This window comes from Typha angustifolia, chromosome 3, assembly GCF_048772165.1.
Source record: "Typha angustifolia cultivar Huaian chromosome 3, ASM4877216v1, whole genome shotgun sequence".
Classification (NCBI taxonomy): Eukaryota; Viridiplantae; Streptophyta; class Magnoliopsida; order Poales; family Typhaceae; genus Typha; species Typha angustifolia.
In genome coordinates this window covers 310,539-330,893 of record NC_133241.1, presented here as the reverse complement: position 1 = coordinate 330,893, position 20,355 = coordinate 310,539, and the positions used below count along the sequence as shown (strand labels likewise).

Here is a 20,355-nt window from a genome sequence, read left to right as displayed (position 1 = left end):
GTCTTGTAATTCAAAAGTAATATCCTTTAGTTGGTTTTGATTTTATGCAATAAAAAAGGGATGAGACAAAGTCTTCTTTGAATACTCCTTTTATTTTTCTTCTTTGATAGAAAGTATAGTAAATAGAATTATACAAAATATCTATGACGAGAGGGATAGACTCCACCCAAACAGAATTTTTCTTTTTGGTATAATTAAGTATGCCCCCCTTTTTTTTTCTAGTAAAATAATAATAAATCTTAGAAGTAGATCGCTCCAAAAGTTTGGGTGGCCTCCAAAGTCCAAACTAGTTTATCGATCTATGTCCAAGTCTAAAGGGTGGCCTATTCGAGTATTTTAAGTTTGGGAGGAGGCCTAATTTGGTCGAAAACGCGTGTGGAGTTTCCAAGAAGATTTCTTCAGTTCATTGAGAGCCAGCATTGATTTATTTGTGCCCGTCGTTCTTATATAATATTCGTAGACCTAATAAGAGGTATATTAGGCTCAACCACACATCCAATAGAACTCGAATCTCTTTGCGTATAGTTTCTGGCATATAAATTTGGTGCTTAACATCACCAACCCTCGTCAGTTGGAGTAATATCTGAGAGGCAGTGTCTCTTTATCTTATCAAATATTTAAATGAAGAAAGAAGTAGAAACAAGTAGAAAATAATGTGAGATTTGCATGAGAAAGATGAAACATTGACGATACTATCATTTAAGGGCCCAAAAAGAACGGTTCAGACACATATATATATAGATGCCAGATATTGAGGCATCTGCAAAACCTGAGGTTTAAACATGTTGCTCACTGCTACCTATAGAGAACTTTCTAATGCGCTTCCCCAGAAAAGAACCGCAAGAAAAGAAACCCAAAAAGAGAAAACATTTCAAAGTAAATAAATGTTGGCTTGATAAGTTGATTACTGGGAGTCGTCGTCATCAGCTGGAACATGGAGGGGGCTTAATGGTGACTCAGCATTGGCTATTTCAGAGTTTGCATTCCCAGTCTTCTTAACAACCTTTTGCTTCAGAGAACCAGCAAACTTATCATCCATAAGATCTTGCGGTTCTTTCCCGCCATTATTTTCAACTTCATAATCAGCAGCAGCAGCAACCTCAGACTTTCCATCCAGGTTGATGTGGGTGTCAACTTCAGCACCAGATTTCTTAAAGTCTAACTGAAAGTTGCCAACTGCATCATTGTCAACTTTGTTGTTCTTCTTGGTCCTTTTACCACCTGGGCCACTCACAGCTTGCTTCTTTCGTTTGCAGGAGTACATAGATCCAGTTCCACTGGCGGAGTTTGCACCTTCTGGTATATTTTCAATCTTGTTATCCTCTCCAATAGCAGATTCTTCCTCGTTCAAGTTCTTATCATCTACACAATCACTGGCATCTTCTAATGCAAACTTGCTCTCCATATTTGCACTTTCATCTTTGCTCAGTTGTTTTTCCACCATAGTATTATCATATACATTCTCATTGTATTTTAGCACTACCTCGCTTCTATCCTCATTTTGCTGCTCCACATTTTCCACCTCATTCTTTCGTTTAAGTGACTCGATCAAATCCATCAACTCTCTGTTGACCTGGAACGAGCATATACTTTAGTGTGAGTGCTCTCAAATGTGTTTGGGAAGAGCAAGAACTCAAGAGTATGATGCTTTGCTTTGAATAGGGGTTACCTGGGGATTCTGTATAAAATCAGATATATCATTTGGGCAAGCAGGGCACTTCTTAATAATTTTCTGTGCTCGCAGGGTCCGACCACCTTCACGGGTTCTCTCCCGCACAAAAGACTGATTAGAAAATGCCCCAAGCAAACAAGACTTGCAAAAGTTATGAGCACAGGGAGTTGTGAGTGGTGAAGTCATCACATTGCGGCATATAAGGCAACTGAACTCTGCAGTCCCAAGCAATCAATAATTAATTAGAGGATAGAAAGCAGAAAAGCATGCAGACATAAAATAAAACACCAACAAACACAAGGATGCCATGATAAAAAAGCAAATGAAACATATTACAGAAGGGTGGAAACCTTTCAACAGCTTCTCCCTGACAGATGTATTCTGTGCAAGCCTTACTGCTTTCCTGGCTCTCTTTTGGTCTTCAGGGTTTCCAGTTATAACAGGCTTCCTGCTTACAGGAGGAGGCTTCATCCATCTCCAGCCTTTCTCTTCCTATTTGGCAGAAAGTTAAAACAAAGATTTTCTCGTAATCCTTAAAAGTCCAATTCTTCAAGGACAATAAAAATCTACAAAATAAAACCGTAAGTTACACAAAACAGAGATACAGCATTACTTCAATTACAGAAGTTTCTAGTTATAAATGGCATGTTATCAAATGATGCACTTCTATTCATTGTTTATTATCTTCTCTCTGCACAGTGGAGACTTAGAGGACAATGATGATATTCTGTAGATATGGAAAATAGATATTTAGCAACATACTTACCTAGCAAATATCGGTATAAGGAAAAGCATGCTATGATTTACTACCAAAATTGTTATTATAATTCTTCAATGCAAATGGGTAATAAAAATTTATCTACAAATATCACAGTAAATGCTAAAAGATTGGAACTTGAATAGCCCACAGTAGATTTTTCAGGAATTGCTTTAAGCAAATAAAGTCTCTAGCCTAATCAATTCATGACTCAAGATGTTGTAAAGCAAATTCAACAGCACATTTATACCTCATAGTCCCATGCTGGACTTTCCTTCCTCTCAGTAATGTCTGTTGCACCTTTCAATTCTTTAATAGCAGGCAATGGTCTTGAACGATCACCATGTTCATCGCTGTCATGTGGTTGAATAAAATATTAGACAACAATATTGCATAGCTCTTGAAAAGAACAAAAAAAGGATGAAATGCAAGGATGAAAGATCAAAGATACCTGGTCCAAGGTGCTGGCTCATTGTCGCATCGAACAAAAAGATATCTGCAGACCTTGAAACCCTGAGACAAGATGCAGAACAAATATCAATTGATCTAAGAATTTTTTCTCCCAAAACTGGTCTACAAAAAGAGGTACTAAATAAGGGATATTTATTCCCTCTGCCTAGACAAGAGAGAGAATTACCTGAATCCCAACTTTTCGCCAACATTTCTCAATCCTATATATTCCATCATACCGCACACCAGACTCGGGAGCATACGAAGAGCGTTTCTCTTTATGAGACCTTCCAAGTAAAGATATCTTTAATAAAGAATGCGACTAAAATAGAATCAGCAAGTTATAGTGTAAAAAAGTCAGGACGGACATGGGCTCAAAAATAAAGGGGTTTAAATGTTTAATCACCAATAAAAGATCTAAATGCACCATTTAATACTATAACTTCTAGATTTCTGATTGGGTATCATTAGATAAAAGGTAATTCCATCATTTCCCTGTCAGCTAAAACTACTGATCACAGCTGCAGCTTGAATAAAAGCTTATAACAGAAAAATAGAGAATTCCTAGCAAAGATTTCAGCACAATCAAGTCTTTATGCACGCAGATAACAGAGGATAGACATCGCCCTTTATAAATATACAATTGCCTGTCAATCTGTTAAGACAACATATGACAAGTAATAACCAAGAGACTTACCTCACTACACGAACAGGGTAACCCTTCAAGCAACTCACTCGCAGAGCTGCATTAAGCTTCTCAAATTTCTGGTCGAAGGCTTGTTCCTTGTTTGTTCGCTTGTTGCCACTCAAATCTCTACCGCCACTGCACAATTTTTTCACAAAGGAAAACTGAGATGTCAAAAAACTTATGACAAGCAGTTACAAAATGTAACATTGTTGAGGAAACTAGACCAACAAGGCAACCAACAAGTAAATAGATCAAAGGAAAAATGGAATATAAAGTTGGATCAACTCCACAAAAGCTGATGTTGAGACTTAAGACAATTAATATAATAAAAATCACACAAAACAATGACCCAACTGATCTAGGGATAAGAAATCAAGTCAAATGAATAAACCTGCCAGTGTAGAGAAACCACTCTCCATGGTCTTCGTCATCTTTATAGCCACCAGAAAGAGCAACTGACTGAGCACCATACTCAGATTGGCCAGCAATTCCTGCAACATGAGGTAGATGGGCACCCCATTGTCTACATTCCATTCGGTCCTCCCACAACTCCCCTACCAAAACACCACTATTCCTTTTGGGGTCATTTTCAGCAAGAATCGGACCAAAATGATCAGGTGGAACTGTAACAAAGATCTGGCCACTGCAAGCATTTGCTTTTCCAGCCTTCTTAGCCCTCTCAGTTGTAAATGCTTTTTCAGGTCTGTTCTCGTTACGCATGAAATGATATACATGTGCTGGACCACCAGAAGCAACTGTCTTTGCAGTTTTCGCCATTCGTATAGCGACAACAAGGGCTGAATTAATCCTAGGCTGGGATGCCATTTTGGATGGAATGGATGATCGGCATTTTGCACACGTGAGTTTGCCCTGTCCGATCCACTTTTGGAAGCATTTTAAGCAGAAATTGTGACCACATGGTGTCTGCCAAATAGAAAAACCATCAAGAAATTAAATAAAAGCTAAACAGACTCTAATACAACCTCATACTTCAATACCATGTTAACTTATCAACTCTAAAAGTTTAAGCTGTTAGAGAATGATAGTTTTTATTATTTATATTCTAACAAACAATGAAAGGTATTTCAATGGAGAAATAGATGACAACCATATGTAGCACACATAGAAATTACAAAGAATGATATAGAAATGAAAAAGGACACAATTTTATTAAAGAACATCAAAGAGAACTAAAGACTGCCCCGTTATCCAACATTAACTATCAAAATGACCAGCATCTAAGCATATTTGAAATAGCACTACAATAGTTACACTTTCGGACTCTTGACCTACAATCTTAAAAGAGGCGAAGGCAAGTGATACAAAGTTAGAGATTCGCATGTTCAATGATCAACTAACTTCTTTCCATCTTAAATTACATGGTGACCATTTAACCCCCCCCCCCCCCCCCCCCCACCCACAAAAAATGAGTACCAAGGAAATTAATTGATTTCCTTAGCTCTGATTGGCTGTTAGTTTTAGTGTAGTAGCAACTCAAACAGGATTTGGTTCGGATGCATCAATTAAGTCGTATTGCCTCCCATTTATCTCTTGCTAAATTAGTTGATCAACTTGATATCAAACTTAATTGGGAACTACTCTGAATAACCTCATACATCACTTCACTGTAATTATGAGCATGGATCAAAAAATTGGTTGGGGACATCAATAATCTCTCTCTATACCATAGCTATTGCTTCTTTGACGTTGAGGTCCAACTTCGACAAGCAAAACCAACTCTAGCAAACTCCGATGACCTCGGGTATATGATTTTTTTTTTCTTTCTTTCTTTCTTTTCTCTTCTTAACTGCAGTTTTTTTTTCTATTTTGCCTCTCTCTCTCTCTTCATCTTCACTAGCTATTTATAATAGCCAAATTGGTATTCATCAAAATTTTGAGTAAGTTGGTATCTTTATTTAATTTTTAGGCTTTATATACAAATAATTATTATTTTCTCCTTTTTTTTGTTATTTTTTTATAAATTTTAGAAATTTGTCTGTATTTTTAAATAATATTTAGAATGTTACATAATAAAAATATACTATGATTGAATCCTGGCAATCAATACATATCGTTTTTTGGGTGGCCAATACTGATCATGATCCCACTCACGATTCCAAACCTTGATTACGAGAACACATATTTCACTTCTTGCCTTGTCGTTTCTATTCTTTCAAAGAAAACCTAGGTTGTGATACTTAAACTATTGGATGTGGTCCATCACTAGGTGTCGTTTCCCCCCAAGCAAAAAAGCAAAATGCCTGACATTCATAATACTTTGGTAGTTAAGAGTTGCGATAATATTGGTCATCAAATTATAAATTTCTGAACATCTCAAAGTATCTCCCTTTAGAGTTCTCTTTACAATCTCAATGTAAATACCTCATTCCTCTCTACTATTATTAGCACTAACAAAAATATATCTGATTAATAGTATGACACCAATTCTTAGATGGTTAATATCATTTTACAAGCGATTGTTTCCTTTCATGAAGCAATGAAAAGTTATATGAAGATTGATTTGTGATCACGTAATCAATAGATCACTTCAACCATGTTTTGTACCAAGATGTTGTGCCTAATGTCTTAAAAATCATTTGCTCATTGTTGACTTTCTATTATTTCGAGCCATAAATGCAAGACAAAAAAAATACAAACTTCGTTCATCCTTATATTAACTTTCTATTATTTTATTTCACTATTCATCTATTCAACACCGTCAAAATAACCAATCATAGCAAGTTTTATACCAAATATGTGCTTTTGAAGTTATTTGATGGATGTGTAAGCATGCTCTTGAAGTTGTTTGATGGATGTGTAAGCGTGACTCCATGCTTGTAAGAAATTGGATCAAGGAAAGCCAACTGCCAAAAGACCGTGCCATGGAAGTTGGTTGATGGATGTGTAAGCGTGGTTGACGTGTGTGCAAGTGATAGGGATCCCCAAAATATGGGGCCTATTACCATATCCAAAACATCATCTAACGGGCCACATATGTTCTCCAAGAGAATACATTTTCTGTGAAGCGAATGTGTAATGTGCAAGTGTTTGATGGCTTAATTGAATCTCCTAGACGATTCGATTGTGCCAGCAAGCACACTGAGAATGAGAATACAACTAGAATCATTATACATGCCAACTCCAATTTTAATGTCCTAATGCACTCCACTTCTCTCTATCCTTCCACAAGAGCTAGAGGTAAATAGTTGAGAGCAACTTATGGTTGCAAATCTTTCCTCTATCTTAAACTGCCAGTAAGCATGGCCTCTCTAATCCTCTTTTACATCCCATAAGTGCACTCCTCTTTTCCCTTTCCCTTAATGCAATGTCTCAATCCTTCTTAATCTCTTCTTCCTCTCCTATAATACCTTTCTTGCTGTCTCACTGTGGCTCCTCATGCTCCTCAATCTCCTCAAGTTCGCCACTCAAACCATAGTCAACCCTCTGCTACTCCTATACTCTTTATTATTTGTATTTTCCCTATCGCTGCCTACCTAGTGTCATTTCATTCTTTCCATTTCTTCTTTAATTTCCCCATTTACATACAAACTGTCAAACGGCCATGTGTAAGAGCTAAAGAAAGCAGTAATCATGTCTAATAAGTAAGAACTATAGTGCAGCAGTTATGTACTTGGAATATTGTATAGCAAAACATATTGTTCATTATCTGTTTGTCATTAACTCATTATGAGATAACACGCAGCATTTGGAACCGTTGACTAAAATAAATTGTATGCCAAAGTAACTCAATAAGATGACTTTATCAATGCATCCATTAAACAGCTTTCTGTTTTCTCATCTAAGAAACTTATACCATCTAGAACTAGATATGGCAATAGTAGCAGGGCCTGTTGAAGTGAAGTATTGACCCCCTCCAAAACTTTGGATTAGCATCTATGATCTTTAATTCTCTATGGAATAGTCATTTACCCAGACCAAAAGTAGTTAAGTTGCAGTTTTGCTTTCATGAGACATGTAACGTAGTGAATGAGAACACATGAAATTAACAAGTTTAGTAATGTCTAATGGTGGAACCAAAAGACAGATGAAAACGAATAGCTGCATCAGCCGTTTAAGGTAAGACCAGGTGGCCATTTAGAATTCAGAGATGCAATTAATAGGTACTTCATATACGACATAAAGTAAAAGAGGAAAGGATTATATTAAAAAAAATTCTTCAATGCATCATTCATGTTTTATCTACAAAAATTAATGCCAATGGAGAAAAGGTAACAAAGAAACAAACAATACTTGCTAATTATAACCCGGCCTGGGAAAATATATGGAATGCATTCAACGCTGCGGAGGCCAATAATCTCATTTAAGGAGATAAGGAATGCATTCAATGCTTCGGAGACCAACAATCTCATTTCAGTAACAACATACAATCATTTAAACTAAGTTCTAATTTATGACAATAGCCATATGACAACAGCCATACTACAGGGTAGTATGACTGCGTGACACAAAGATTTCTGATTCACCAACTGACACAACGATGAATCCCAAAGAAATCAGAGAGGAAACACGAAAGAAGAAACTACCTGCAATCTAGGATTACTGAGACCATCAATAATCGATAGACCAGCAAAAAGAAAAGAAATAGCATTGAAGTGAAGGGCCTCCAAAATTATTGAAAAACTATACACAAGCGCATGAAAAAAACTTCATAATCTCCGATAAGAGTAAAAACATAAAAGTCAAAGCAATGATCCGGTTGAAAGCAAATATCTAAAACAAGCACGCCATCTAAAAATTCAAAATTCTTCACTTGCAACTCCCAATACAACATTTGGATAAATAAGAAAATTGCTAAAGAAAAAATCGTCAAAACTAAAAAGAGAAGCAAGGAACTCACGGTCACGGGCCGCTCCGGCAACTGCATGCAGAAGGAGCAGTTAAACTTCTCGTCAAGAAGATCAAGAACGTCATTGCTCGCTTTCGCCTTCTTCTTACTCTTCCCTTCCTCCTCCTCCTCCTCCTCTCCACTTTCGTCATCCCCCGCCGTCGCGCCGCCGCCGTGGAGCGCCTGCCGCCGCTTCGCCTTCTCCAGCTCTGTCAACGAACCATCCGCCTCGATCGCCCGGATCGACGCAATCAGGTCAGCGCTGGCACCCGCCGACGGCGCTGCTGCGGCGCCAGTGCCGGCGAGGGGGAGGTCGTCCGGCAAGGAACAGTCGGGGCAGAGCCAGTCGACGGCCCCGGAGAGCGTCTCCGGCGGCTTGGAAAGGCACGGCCCGTGCCACGGGGTGGCGCACGTGCGACAGAGCATCACCTCCGCCTCCGGCGCAGCCGCCTTGCAGATCATGCACACGCCTTCCCCGTCGCACGGGAGATCTGACGCCATTGGAGAACTCAGCGAGGAGAAGAGGAGAGGATTAGGGTTTTGGAGACGGCAGGGGAGAAGGAGAAGAAGAAGAAGAGGCGGGGTTTTGAAAAAAAAAAAGAAATGGAGGGGGTTTGAAATTTCTTTTCTACCTCTTGGCTTGAGAGACGGACTGGTCGCTTTCTTTGGTTTATAGTAAGCGACTAGAAAGAGAAATGCCGCGGCGTTGGGGGGTAAATGGTAAGGGATGACGATTGACGAATCCAAAATGACAATATTGCCTTCCGATAGTATTCGTCCAAATATTACGTTGACTATGTCTTTTTTAAAGAGATTATTATTTCAACATTACATTTAAGGGTCCTTTGCGTAATATTCACTCGAAACATTTTAAAATATCATAATTACCACTCCATTTTAATTTCCTCTTTTTTTCAGTGTATTTGGTGGATACGCTAGTATATCGCATCCTCCCTGTATCCAAAGGGTAGTTTAGGGAACAAGAGGCGACTCTCGCGGAAAGAGGAGAAAAAAGATCTTTGAGCGAATCCTTGAAGGGATGCGTTGCTTTAACTTGCCATACGTTTTCCATTATATTTAATGTATCTCGTGTTTTAATAATACAAGCGCTAGTGCCAGCCCAAAAGGGTCCCCTCCACTGCAGTGTACATCACCCGCCGTACTACTTCGAGCCCATCACGTAGCTTGCCTTTTAAATCCCGCCACCTGTCCATTCAACCTCGTTTGTATAAAATATCAAAATACTTACCCGTGATAATTTATAAAGAAAATGTAATAAAAGGAGTGTTTAAGATATTTAAGCAGTTCAAAATTTATAAATAATCTAGAGAGTTTAAGATAAGTTATATTTCTCATCCTATATTTTAATCTATTATTCGCAGCCTTATTATCGAGCAAGATGCATGAAATAATCTTTTATTTATAGTATTAATAATCGTAAATATAATAACTGGGCATATTTTTCATACAAATTATATGTCTAAAACCTGAGAATAAATTACGTGAGATGTAATTTTACCTCACACGTGTTGAATCCTATTCTGTTTCAACCGCTCCCATGCGAGTAGACACGTGCAAGAGAAGTGCATAAGAGTAACGTATAAAGCTTAGTTATCCGGAAAATTAATTATAACGGACGTAAGCGTGGATAAGTCGCGATAAGTTTCACTATGCGTTACAATAACTCTCCACACTAGAGATTCAAATAAAGGTTGCACTCGCATCAGTTAAAGGTAGAGCATGCAGCTGGAATTAAGGAGTGATACAGGTGGATAGAGAGCATCGTGATCATCGTGAATAAAACAATGCCATGGATAAGTCACGATAAGCATGAGCATGGATAAGTTACACTACCTGTGATAGCTGTGATCACTCCAGGCAATGTTATCCAACCAGTTTATACTGGCAAGGGAACAGTGTATGACATGACATTCAGAATATTCATGGTATATGGAGGAAGATAACAAGTTTATTAAATCTAGCTAACTATTCTCAAATAGCAGATATCATCAATTAATAAAGAATGTTATTTAATCATACTACTCTTTGGTGGGATAGGATATGTACGTTGACTTTGAGAAGGGTGGAGTTTGTCATCCCGTGGACTTTTTTTAAAGGTGTGCAGTATATTTCTCGCCACGGCGACTACGTTAACAGTAACAAGGATCGTCATCAAGTTGGTAAGTTTGACTTTTGGCAGATTCTACTATGGCGGACCCGGTGGTTGCATTAAGTAGATCTCATCTCATCTTCTTATATCAGTAAATATATATTCAATGTACTCTTTGGAATACTAGATCATTTGTAAAACTTCACTGCAATTTTTAATGAATGTTGGCTTACAACCATTTGGTCACTCAATTCTTTTCATAAATTGAAACACAAAGAAGAGAAGAGACAAAAGAAAATTTCCCCTAGCAAGGTGGAAGATCCTTGGGAGGGGGCAAGATTGACTCCTCTTTTCCGCTGCCATTCTCTACAACGAATGCCATCTTTAATCCCCAAGTTGTGTGGAGCTCCAAGTGACAGTGCAAGAACCAAACACCTGGCATGCGTGAAAACATTCATTATTAGTTTCATCTTAGCTCTTAATTAGTGCTGGAAAAGATTATATATGTATGTATATTTCTCACCTGGATTGTTAGCTCTAAATCTTACTGCAGTCCACCCTCCTGTAGGAACCCCAACTGTGTTCCGCTCCGGTGGATCAACCAGGTTATATTTCGTTGGATCCTTCGCCGGATCGAAGTTTCCGATCCCCCGGCCGACGACGAAGAAGTTGTAGCCATGCAGGTGAAAAGGATGGGACTCCACGGAGAGAAGGTTAGTATTCTGCAACACCAACTCCACGGTGGAGTTGAACGTGATCTTGCTCAGCCTCGTTCCTTTCGACATCCCGAGGTTTGCGGTGAGCGGCGCGCCGGTGTAGTTGAACGCCGTCGGCGGCTTATCGGGGAAGTCTAGCTGGAAAACTCCCTTGATGTTATTGTAGTGTGCTTGGAGTAGCCCAATGGTAGGCATGACAAAGGTTATATTGTTCAACGAGGCAGCTAGCCGTGTTCCGTTTAAGCAAGTAGCGCATGGGTTAACTCCAAGCCCAACCGTGTAGAAGAGATGGCGATCAACGTTGAGGGGCACGTTTGCAGGATACTGGGGAGAGTTCAAACTCCTCAGCTTGTCATGGAAGCTGCCGACGAACGTCGTATCGTTTGGTGCAGGCAATTGAGGCAAGGTCGGGATTACAGATGTAGAGACGCCTTTGTATTGTAGGATCGCCGCCGCCGTCTTGTTGTCTACCGGAATTCGAACGTCGTTGAAAGCTCGAGTGGCCATGTAGTACCGGCCGGAGGGCTGATCGGCTTTGACTAGTACGTTTGTTGTCTGTCCCGGGGCGATGAAGATGGCGGCTGTGGTGAAGGGCTTGCAGTAGACCGCGTCGATCTCGACGACCGTCATATTGTGGCCGGCGATGGCGAAGAAGAGATCGTCGTTGAGTGCAGCGTTGACGATCCGGAGGAGGTAAGTCTTGCCCTGTTCAACTTCCAACGCGTATGTATCTAAAAGATACGATATGCATTGTTAGTTCTTGTACAGTTTGTACTAAGGAATAGCTAGAACGCAATAGAAAGTTAGAAACCTAGGAGAGCTTACGCTTTTCTGAGCAGGGGAAGAGAGGCCCTGGTTTTCCGTTGATCGTATGCGCATCTGACATGTTCGGCGGCAAGCCAAGCATGTTGCCTTGCTCCTCGATGGTTTCGACATCGGCATGCCACCATTCTCCTACAACCCCAATAAGATCAACAGTGTATATCATGTCTTAATATGCAATTCTTTGCGCACTAGGCTTTAATTATAACCATCACCAGCTCACCTAAGACAAGTTCAGCTTCTGCATCTGGTTGTGGGAAGGGGTAAGGGACTCCTTTCTTGGGCATGATCACAATGACACCATGAACAGTGGCTCTCAACCACAAGATATGAGCATGCCACCATAGTGTTCCTCTTTGCTCTGTCACATTGAAGTCGTAGGTGTAGCTTGCTCCACTCTGGATTGGGCACTGAGTTATGTAAGCTGGGCCATCAACCCATCCATTTCTAAACTGCTTCAATCCGTGCCTGAAAATTAATGGTACGATTAATGGCAAATACAAGGCTCGAAGATATATTGGTAATTGCATGAGATTATTTGATATAGATGAGCATACCAATGGATGGACATGTTATATTGTGCATGGTTGGTGACATTGATGATGACTCTGTCTCCTTCGCGAGCATAGATGGTTGGTCCAGGGAACCTCCCATTAATGGTAACTATAGGCTTGGCATGGCATAGTCTGCTCACATTACTCACAACAACCTATGGTTCATAGAGAAAAAAAAACATAAAACTCATTTATGTACTACTTCTAACGGAACATAAACATATAGCTAAAAAGAGTTTGTAATCAATTACTCACATCAAATTGGTATCTTTTAATGGCAGCCTCAGCAGGGAGTGAAACAGAGGGGAAGAAGATTGCGAGCAAGAGAAGGCCAAAGAAGGAGAAACCCATCCTTAATTCTCTTTCAAGAGAGCTAGAAGTGAATGACTTTGAGATGTACAATGTTCAGGTGTGCCTGGCTCATATATAGGTAGGCCAGTTGCAGGGTTTGGCATGCATCAGTTTGTTAATGGAGGAGGACAAGTAGTTGGTGAGAGTTTCATTAGGTTGAACTGATGCTTGGAAGCAAGAGGTGATGGGTATCTGGGAGGAAGGGAAAACAAGTGCATGGTAATAGGATAACAGGATTGAGAGGAACGTTTGGCCAAGACCCAAATAGCTAGGGTTGAAGATTTATCTTCAAGACAAAGGAGATGTAGCTGGGAAGAGAGTAGGAGTGTAGCGTAGAATAAGGATGTAGTTGAATTCAGAGAGTTGGAAGAGCAGAAGAGGATCCTTTTAGTTGATGGGTCACTTACGTTACATTTGTTTATGTTAGTTTTTTGTAGTTAAAGAATTAATCTAAAGAAACAGGGGGAAAACATCTGTGCCTTCTTTTGAAGGGAAAAATAGACATTTCAGTAGCAAACGAATGAATGGATAATTGGAAATTTAGATAAATACATATCATTCGAGATCTACTTAAAAGGTATGCGCCATTACAGCACCATCCATAAGCTCTTCCTGACATGCCAGAAGTGGTTGGAGTTAGAAGTGGATACTTCACCATGATTAGCCTTTTGGTCCTTTTTCTCGTCGCAGCTAAACCGACATCCATGGCGCCGTGGCTTCTGAGGATTCTCTGGATCACTCTCGCTCTCCATGAAAACAACGCACGAAGGCACCTTCTTCTGATTCTGGGCTCGTGAGGTAATCTTTTATCCAAGTGCGAATTGGCACCTCTTACTTAAAAAAGTATTCTAGCCGTCTGAATCACTGGTTCAGATTGTTTACTTGTGATTTATTGATGCTCTGCACATTGCTGTTAACTCTAGCACCCATTTCCGGGCCTTTTCTGCTTCCAGAATTCAACATTTCTTTGTTTCTTGCATCACCTCTGACCATAGACGCTCTGATATTTTCACCAGACAAAGTTATCATATTCACTGCTGGTCCATACCCGTCGTGGGTCCTCTGTTACTCCGCTGACCAGCTTTGAGAAATCCATCTTCAATCTCTTTGTGATCTGCAGTTTTCTGGTCTTGAGATGTTTAAGTCCTAAATTCACTTCTTCTTCTTCTTCTTCTCCTCTTCTCCTTCTTCTTCTCCTTCTTCTCTCTTCTTCTCCTTCTTCTTCTTCTCCTTCTTCTCTCCTTCTTCTCCTTCTCCTCCTTCTCCTTCTTCTCCTTCTCCTCCTTCTCCTTCTCCTTCTTCTTCTCCTCCTTCTTCTTCTTCTTCTCCTCCTTCTTCTTCTTCTCCTTCTCCTCCTCTTTCTTAAGCTTAACATTTGATTAAGCTATAGAAGAATTAATTAAATCATTTATCAAATATTAATCAAAAAAGCAACTCGAGGTTATATGCTTGTTTATCCTATTATAAAATATTTTTACAGTAGATATATACTATATAATTTTTTTTTGTGTATATTAATTCGAAGAAAATAAAGTGGGCCTCATCATTCATATCGTTTAGGCCCACAACTAGGATGAAAAGTTTGGGCCTAATTGTTAGCCCATCTAATTACATCTCTGATCTCTCCCCCATTACTTCCACGTCTTCTACGCTACCCCCCCTCCTCCTCTCCCCCTCTCGATCGAACGAAGCCCTAGAATCCCCTGAGAGCTCGGAGTACAAGAAAACTGGGAGAATGCTGAGGGTCGCAGGGAGAAGGCTTGCATCGTTCTCATGGCGGCCGAGCTCCGCGTCCTCCGTCTTCGCCTCCAGGAATCCTATCCATGCCGATCCGGCCATCTCAAGAGACGATTCGTCGTCTAACGCCTTCTCCCCTTTGCGATTTCCCTTCGAATCGGCTCTCCTCGGTTCGACCAGAGGTTAGGGTTCCTTCTATGTTCGGATTGTCTACTATTCCCCTTGACTAAATCTAGGATTCTTTTCTTTCTCTCTCTCTCTCTATCATGTATAATATAAGGGACTTCGATGTGTATTTGTATTTATTTGTCAATTTATCATTCTCAATAGGTTTTATTTAGTTTCATGGTCGAGGTAATGATAAGGTGGCAGTTTTTAAGATCCTTTATGCTTTTATCTTAAAAAATGCATGATAAGAAATATTAAATTATAGTTTAGTTAACACTCTACTTGTTCTCTAGCGAATTGCCAATTTCGCATAATTTTGAATACCTGTAGCACTGGATGCATTTGCTAATACTTTCTTGTAGGCTTAACTCTTAGTTAATCCAGAAGAAGAATTAAAGTTCGACCGATCAGTATTGAGCTAAAAAAAAATATCATCTGTTCCTGTTTCTCTTTATAGATCCCTGTCCTGATATGATATGTAAAGGAGGATAATACCAAATATTGAAAGGGCTCTGCTTGGAAGAGTGCAAAACAGGATAGTACGTGATGCTAATCCCCTGGGTTCAAAGCTCATATGAGCAGTTTGTGGGATTATGTATGTAGAGAAAGAATAACGAGCTCGCTTGTGCAAGTAGGGATCTTATATCCAATTAGGGGAGAGCTAAACTCTGCCCAAATAGCCTGCGAACACTCTATCAAAAAGAAAAAAATGGCTTATGGAGGTTTGGAGTTGCTCCTGAGGTATTTCATACGATGTATAACTAGAATGACAGAATAGATAGAATGCATCAATAGTCGCACTTATGATACACTATGTGATCTTTTTGAGGCGGAACTTTTTTTGAGGCCTATGTCACCTATAGGGTTAGGATAGTGACCTAGAGATTCACGAATAATAAAAAATGCTATTCTTTTCTGCAGTCTGGGAATCGAATGTACGACGACATGGTTAGAAGCCACTATTGCTTATGAATGATTATAAGATGCAGATACTGACAAATACAAGTCTATATTTCTGAGTAATCATATGCATGCAAATGATCTTCAAGACCTCTAGGATTGCATTATCACGTGCTTGTTTCTTTCTGTTCTCAGAATTACCAGCCCAGTACGAAAAAAAGAAAAGAAGCTACAACAGCTTCAGAAAATCTACGATTCATTTGTGTATCGAACTACCCTCATCTCAATGGCCCTTTTCTACTCTCTCGCAACCCAACTATTCAACAGAGCGCCCTAGCAAGCATTTTCTTCCTCTTTGCAACTCCATCCTCCGAGCATCCTTAGAAAAGGGTTCTTTTGATAAGGCTATCATGGATCACAGGGCCATGCTCCTCTTCATAGACTTCAAACCTGACCATAGGACCCATAATCTTCTGTTGAAAGCATGCAACAAATCCTCAAACCTTGAAGCCGCCATGGAAATCCATGTTAGGATTACTAAAACCGGGTTCTTGTCTCATGGGTCTGTAGTAACTCCGCTATTCCGATTCTACATTGACCACAATCACATAATGGAAGCACAAATGTTGTTCGATGATGTTTTGAATTTGAAATGGGATATCAATCCTTTCTATGGGAATTTGATGATAATGGAGCTGTTTAAAAGAGGAGAAGTGGACAAAGCTAATTGTGTATTCAAGAGAATGCCATGTAGAGACTTGGTTTCATGGAACTCCATGATTGCTGGACTTGTGAAGAACTTGCGCCCAAAGGAGGCTATGAGCATTTTTGGCAGGATGATTGGTTTGAGTTTTAAGCCCGATGGCTTCTCGTTCTCAGCTGTGCTGTCGGCGTGTGCTCGTCTTGGTGCCCGTGGTTATGGTGAGTGGGTTCATTCATTGATGGTAGAAAATGGGGTGGAGTTCAATCATATACTTAATTCAGCTATCATTGATATGTATGCCAAGTGTGGAGGGATTGAGGTGGCTAGGGAGATATTCAATTCTATTAAGAGGAATCACGTTTCCATATGGAATTCGATGATCAACGGCCTAGCAATACATGGGCTTGGGTTAGATGCAAGTGAAGTGTTCTCCAAGATGGAGAGAGAAGGTTTGACTCCTGATGGGGTCACATTTGTTGCGGTGTTGACAGCATGCAGCCATTGTGGTCTGGTAGAAAAGGCTCGTTCTTATTTTGATATGATGAAAGTGAAATACTCGATTGATCCAAAGATCGAGCACTTTGGTGCAATGGTGGATGCATTAGCTAGAGCTAGTTTATTGGAAGAAGCATATGATATGATAAGGTCGATGACCATGGAGCCGGATGTTGCAATATGGAGGGCATTGCTTAGTGGTTGTAGAGGAGATAAACATGCTGAACTTGGCGAGGTTGCAATTGGGCAAATGGCCTATTGCGGTAGTGGGGATTATGTGATCCTTTCTAGCATCTACTCATCTGCAAAGAGATGGGACCATGCTGAGAAAGTGTGGGAAGTGATGAAGGAGAAGAAGATTAGGAAGAATCGGGGTTTGAGTTGGGTGGAGTTCGGGCAAAACATACACCAATTTAAAGCTGGTGATCGATCCCATCCTGAGACAGATGGTATATATCGCATCTTGAATAGTTTGGCAAAAAGAGTCAAGGCTGAAGGATTTGCCCCAATGATTGAGCTGGTTACTATGGATATATTGGAAGAGGAACGGGAGGAAAATCTTAGTTGTCACAGTGAGAAGCTAGCAGTGGCTTATTGTGTGCTTAAGACTGCTCCTGGGACAGAGATACTGGTGGCAAAGAATCTCCGAACATGCAATGATTGTCATGAGTGGATGAAGATGATATCAAAGGTTCTATGTCGTGTCATTGTGGTGAGAGATAGGATCCGTTTTCATCGGTTTGAAAAGGGGTCTTGTTCTTGTAAGGACTATTGGTAGGCTGTTTTTTGAGGTTGAGGTCACAACTTTCCTAGAGCTTCGATAATTCTTACCATATGATGATGGGACTTTGTGTACTCAAGATATCATCCAATGTCTCAGTCAGGCCTAACTAATGCGGTGATTTATTGGCTACCTTCTTCTGCATTGGTATTCTAGCCATGCTTAAAGTCAAAGGTTACTTGAATCTGTGGTATGCATTACATGGTTGGAATGATCCTACTGGAAAAGCACCATCTGACGTTGTTGTCAAGAACTAAGTTATGATTGTTTATATACCTTAATCTGCTCGCATTGTTTCTCATGGCAGTCGAGCCTTGCCTCCTCTGCCCTTGCCTCAAAGAATCTGGATCCACGCTTATCTGGCCTTCTCAAGAGATGATTCGGCGTCTCACTTGTTCTCCCTATCCCGATATGCCTTCAAATCTGGTTTTCTTGGTTAGGCCAGAGGTTCGGGTTCTCTCTGTCTTTTGGTTGTCTCCTATTCTCTTTGAATAAATCTAGGGTTCTTTTCCCTCTCCTAATCCTGTATGACATTAGGGGTTTCAATGTGTTTTTGTATTTTTCTATCAATTTACCATATTCTGAATGCATATCTAATTTCAGTTGTAGGAATCAGTATGATGGTAGGTTTTAAGGTCCTTAATTTCCAAAGATGTAATTTTGATTGTTTGGTCATTGTTACTTGTCTTTAAAGCGCTCCTGCTTCACAAATTTGTGGGCAATCAGCTTATTTTTTTTCTTATAGTACCTTTTCGGATCTTAGTTGATTTGTTATTCTCATTGGATCAATTTCTACCATTGGAATTCTCATATATTCTTTTATATATGACTGAGATTGTTAAATTTTATCTGCCCAGGTCACCATGAAGTAAGTCCTCAAATTTTCCCAAATAGTTTATTTTTCTAGATGTATTTCTTTATTTTTTAATTGTTTTGATTTTTGGGCATCTGCCTAGTCAACTGCCCACTGTTTGTTTGCCTATCTGCTGCCGCAGTCTTTAAAACCTTGGCACTGCTAGTCTTTATTGTAGAGGTTTTTACCTGTTCAACCTTTTTATTAAAGTTGAATTCTCTCGTTAGAGCTTTGTTTTACATTTTTATCAAGTTCTTAATAACAAGCTGATGATACTCAATAAAATTTGTATGCCTTTTCATTTCAACACTTCTATAGGTTACTTCATTATGCTTACCCCTTCTTGTCTTACATCATGCTTGATTTATCAATTGTTTGTGTTACTATGTCCATCTGCATGTTATGCTGTGTGAATTAGATCTGCTAGTACAGTGAGTGTATTTTATTCTATCATAGGTTGGTCCGTACTTACAGATGTGACTTTCGTTTTTCCTTTTCCCTTTTAACTGCACACTGAGCTTTTCTCTCTGGGTAGTTGTATTAGTTACCATACATTCAGTGATGATCACTAGCCTTCGCAGGTTTTGCTTCTGAATCTCTCATCCCAAGACACCACGATGTAGGGTTGGCAGATCTCCCTGCGACTGTGGCAGCTGTCAAGAATCCAACTTCAAAAATTGTCTATGACGAGCATAACCATGAACGCTATCCCCCAGGAGATCCCAGCAAACGAGCTTTCGCCTACTTTGTTTTGACTGGAGGAAGATTTGTCTATGCCTCATTGCTTCGTCTCCTGATTCTCAAGTTTGTGTTGAGTATGTCAGCCAGTAAAGATGTCCTCGCACTAGCTTCTCTAGAGGTCGATCTTTCCAGCATCGAGCCAGGGACCACAGTCACTGTGAAGTGGCGTGGAAAGCCAGTCTTCATTAGGCGCCGCACTGAAGATGACATTAAGTTGGCAAACAGTGTGGATGTAGCGTCCCTTCGTGATCCCCAGGAGGATGCATCTAGAGTGAAGAATCCTGAGTGGCTTGTAGTCGTTGGTGTCTGCACTCACCTGGGTTGCATTCCACTGCCCAACGCAGGAGACTTCGGCGGATGGTTCTGTCCTTGCCATGGCTCTCACTATGACATTTCTGGTCGGATCCGCAAGGGCCCAGCACCGTTCAACCTGGAGGTGCCAACTTACTCCTTCATGGAGGAGAACAAGCTACTGATTGGCTGAGCTTTTGCCTGCTAGGAGTGTATGATTTGTTTAGATATTTACATACTAATAATTTTGCTTGTTCAGCATGTCATCATCTTGAATCTGCCAGTTTTATTCTGGCTGCGAGTTCTGAATAATTCTTCCCCCAGGTTGGGCCTATTGCTCTACTATAAACTCATCAATTGTATGCATTGTGAACTTCTATTTCGTGTCTCCCCCATCTCTGTACTCGAAATTCATATTTAACTCTTGCGAACTCTCCTGTCCTGAAGTGTGGAATAAGTGAGGAGAATCTCGCAAAGGCGTAACTTATATCATATCTGCTTGTATTCGATGAGCAATGCGAGAGGGATACCTTGTGATTACCTAATAATGTTGTTAATGTTTAGGATTTTTTTGACTTGATAGAGTTGTGTGTAATACTCGAAAGTTTGCCAATAGAAAACCCTACACATCAACGATGGGATATTCAATCTTTTTTTAATAACCTTTACATTGTAAACATGAGTTTTTTACATATTATTTATATAAATTATACGTATTTT

The 20,355-nt window shown here is 39.9% G+C and overlaps 4 protein-coding genes across 5 annotated transcripts; 2 read left to right on the top strand and 2 right to left on the bottom strand.

Moving 5' to 3' along the window:
* Window positions 1-673: 673 nt before the first annotated feature.
* On the bottom strand, window positions 674-9,046 carry LOC140758521 (E3 ubiquitin-protein ligase ORTHRUS 2-like). The gene is made up of 9 exons (XM_073094722.1): window positions 8,426-9,046; window positions 3,959-4,491; window positions 3,577-3,702; window positions 3,067-3,166; window positions 2,881-2,942; window positions 2,680-2,782; window positions 2,023-2,164; window positions 1,670-1,887; window positions 674-1,573 (listed from the first exon to the last, which is right to left on the bottom strand). The coding sequence occupies exons 1-9, from the start codon at window positions 8,912-8,914 to the stop codon at window positions 905-907; spliced, it is 2,442 nt and encodes an 813-aa protein (XP_072950823.1). The 5' UTR covers window positions 8,915-9,046; the 3' UTR covers window positions 674-904.
* Window positions 9,047-10,777: 1,731 nt separating this feature from the next.
* LOC140758164 (laccase-2-like) lies at window positions 10,778-12,976 on the bottom strand. Its single transcript, XM_073094244.1, has 6 exons — window positions 12,871-12,976; window positions 12,619-12,770; window positions 12,285-12,529; window positions 12,065-12,193; window positions 11,047-11,970; window positions 10,778-10,958 (listed from the first exon to the last, which is right to left on the bottom strand). The coding sequence occupies exons 1-6, from the start codon at window positions 12,964-12,966 to the stop codon at window positions 10,828-10,830; spliced, it is 1,677 nt and encodes a 558-aa protein (XP_072950345.1). The 5' UTR covers window positions 12,967-12,976; the 3' UTR covers window positions 10,778-10,827.
* A 1,637-nt stretch (window positions 12,977-14,613) lies between these two features.
* LOC140779593 (cytochrome b-c1 complex subunit Rieske-4, mitochondrial-like) lies at window positions 14,614-20,023 on the top strand. Its single transcript, XM_073124751.1, has 2 exons — window positions 14,614-14,885; window positions 19,185-20,023. Exons 1-2 carry the CDS (start codon window positions 14,702-14,704, stop codon window positions 19,826-19,828), a joined length of 828 nt encoding a protein of 275 aa, XP_072980852.1. The 5' UTR covers window positions 14,614-14,701; the 3' UTR covers window positions 19,829-20,023.
* LOC140779589 (pentatricopeptide repeat-containing protein At5g50990) lies at window positions 14,892-19,323 on the top strand. Of its 2 annotated transcripts, XM_073124739.1 has the most exons (3): window positions 14,892-17,924; window positions 18,058-18,197; window positions 19,185-19,323. In XM_073124739.1, the coding sequence occupies exon 1, from the start codon at window positions 15,903-15,905 to the stop codon at window positions 17,745-17,747; it is 1,845 nt and encodes a 614-aa protein (XP_072980840.1). In that variant the 5' UTR covers window positions 14,892-15,902; the 3' UTR covers window positions 17,748-17,924; window positions 18,058-18,197; window positions 19,185-19,323. The 2 variants fall into 2 exon arrangements, with proteins under 2 accessions (XP_072980840.1, XP_072980829.1); XM_073124728.1 differs by having other exon boundaries at window positions 14,892-18,197.
* Window positions 20,024-20,355: the final 332 nt, after the last annotated feature.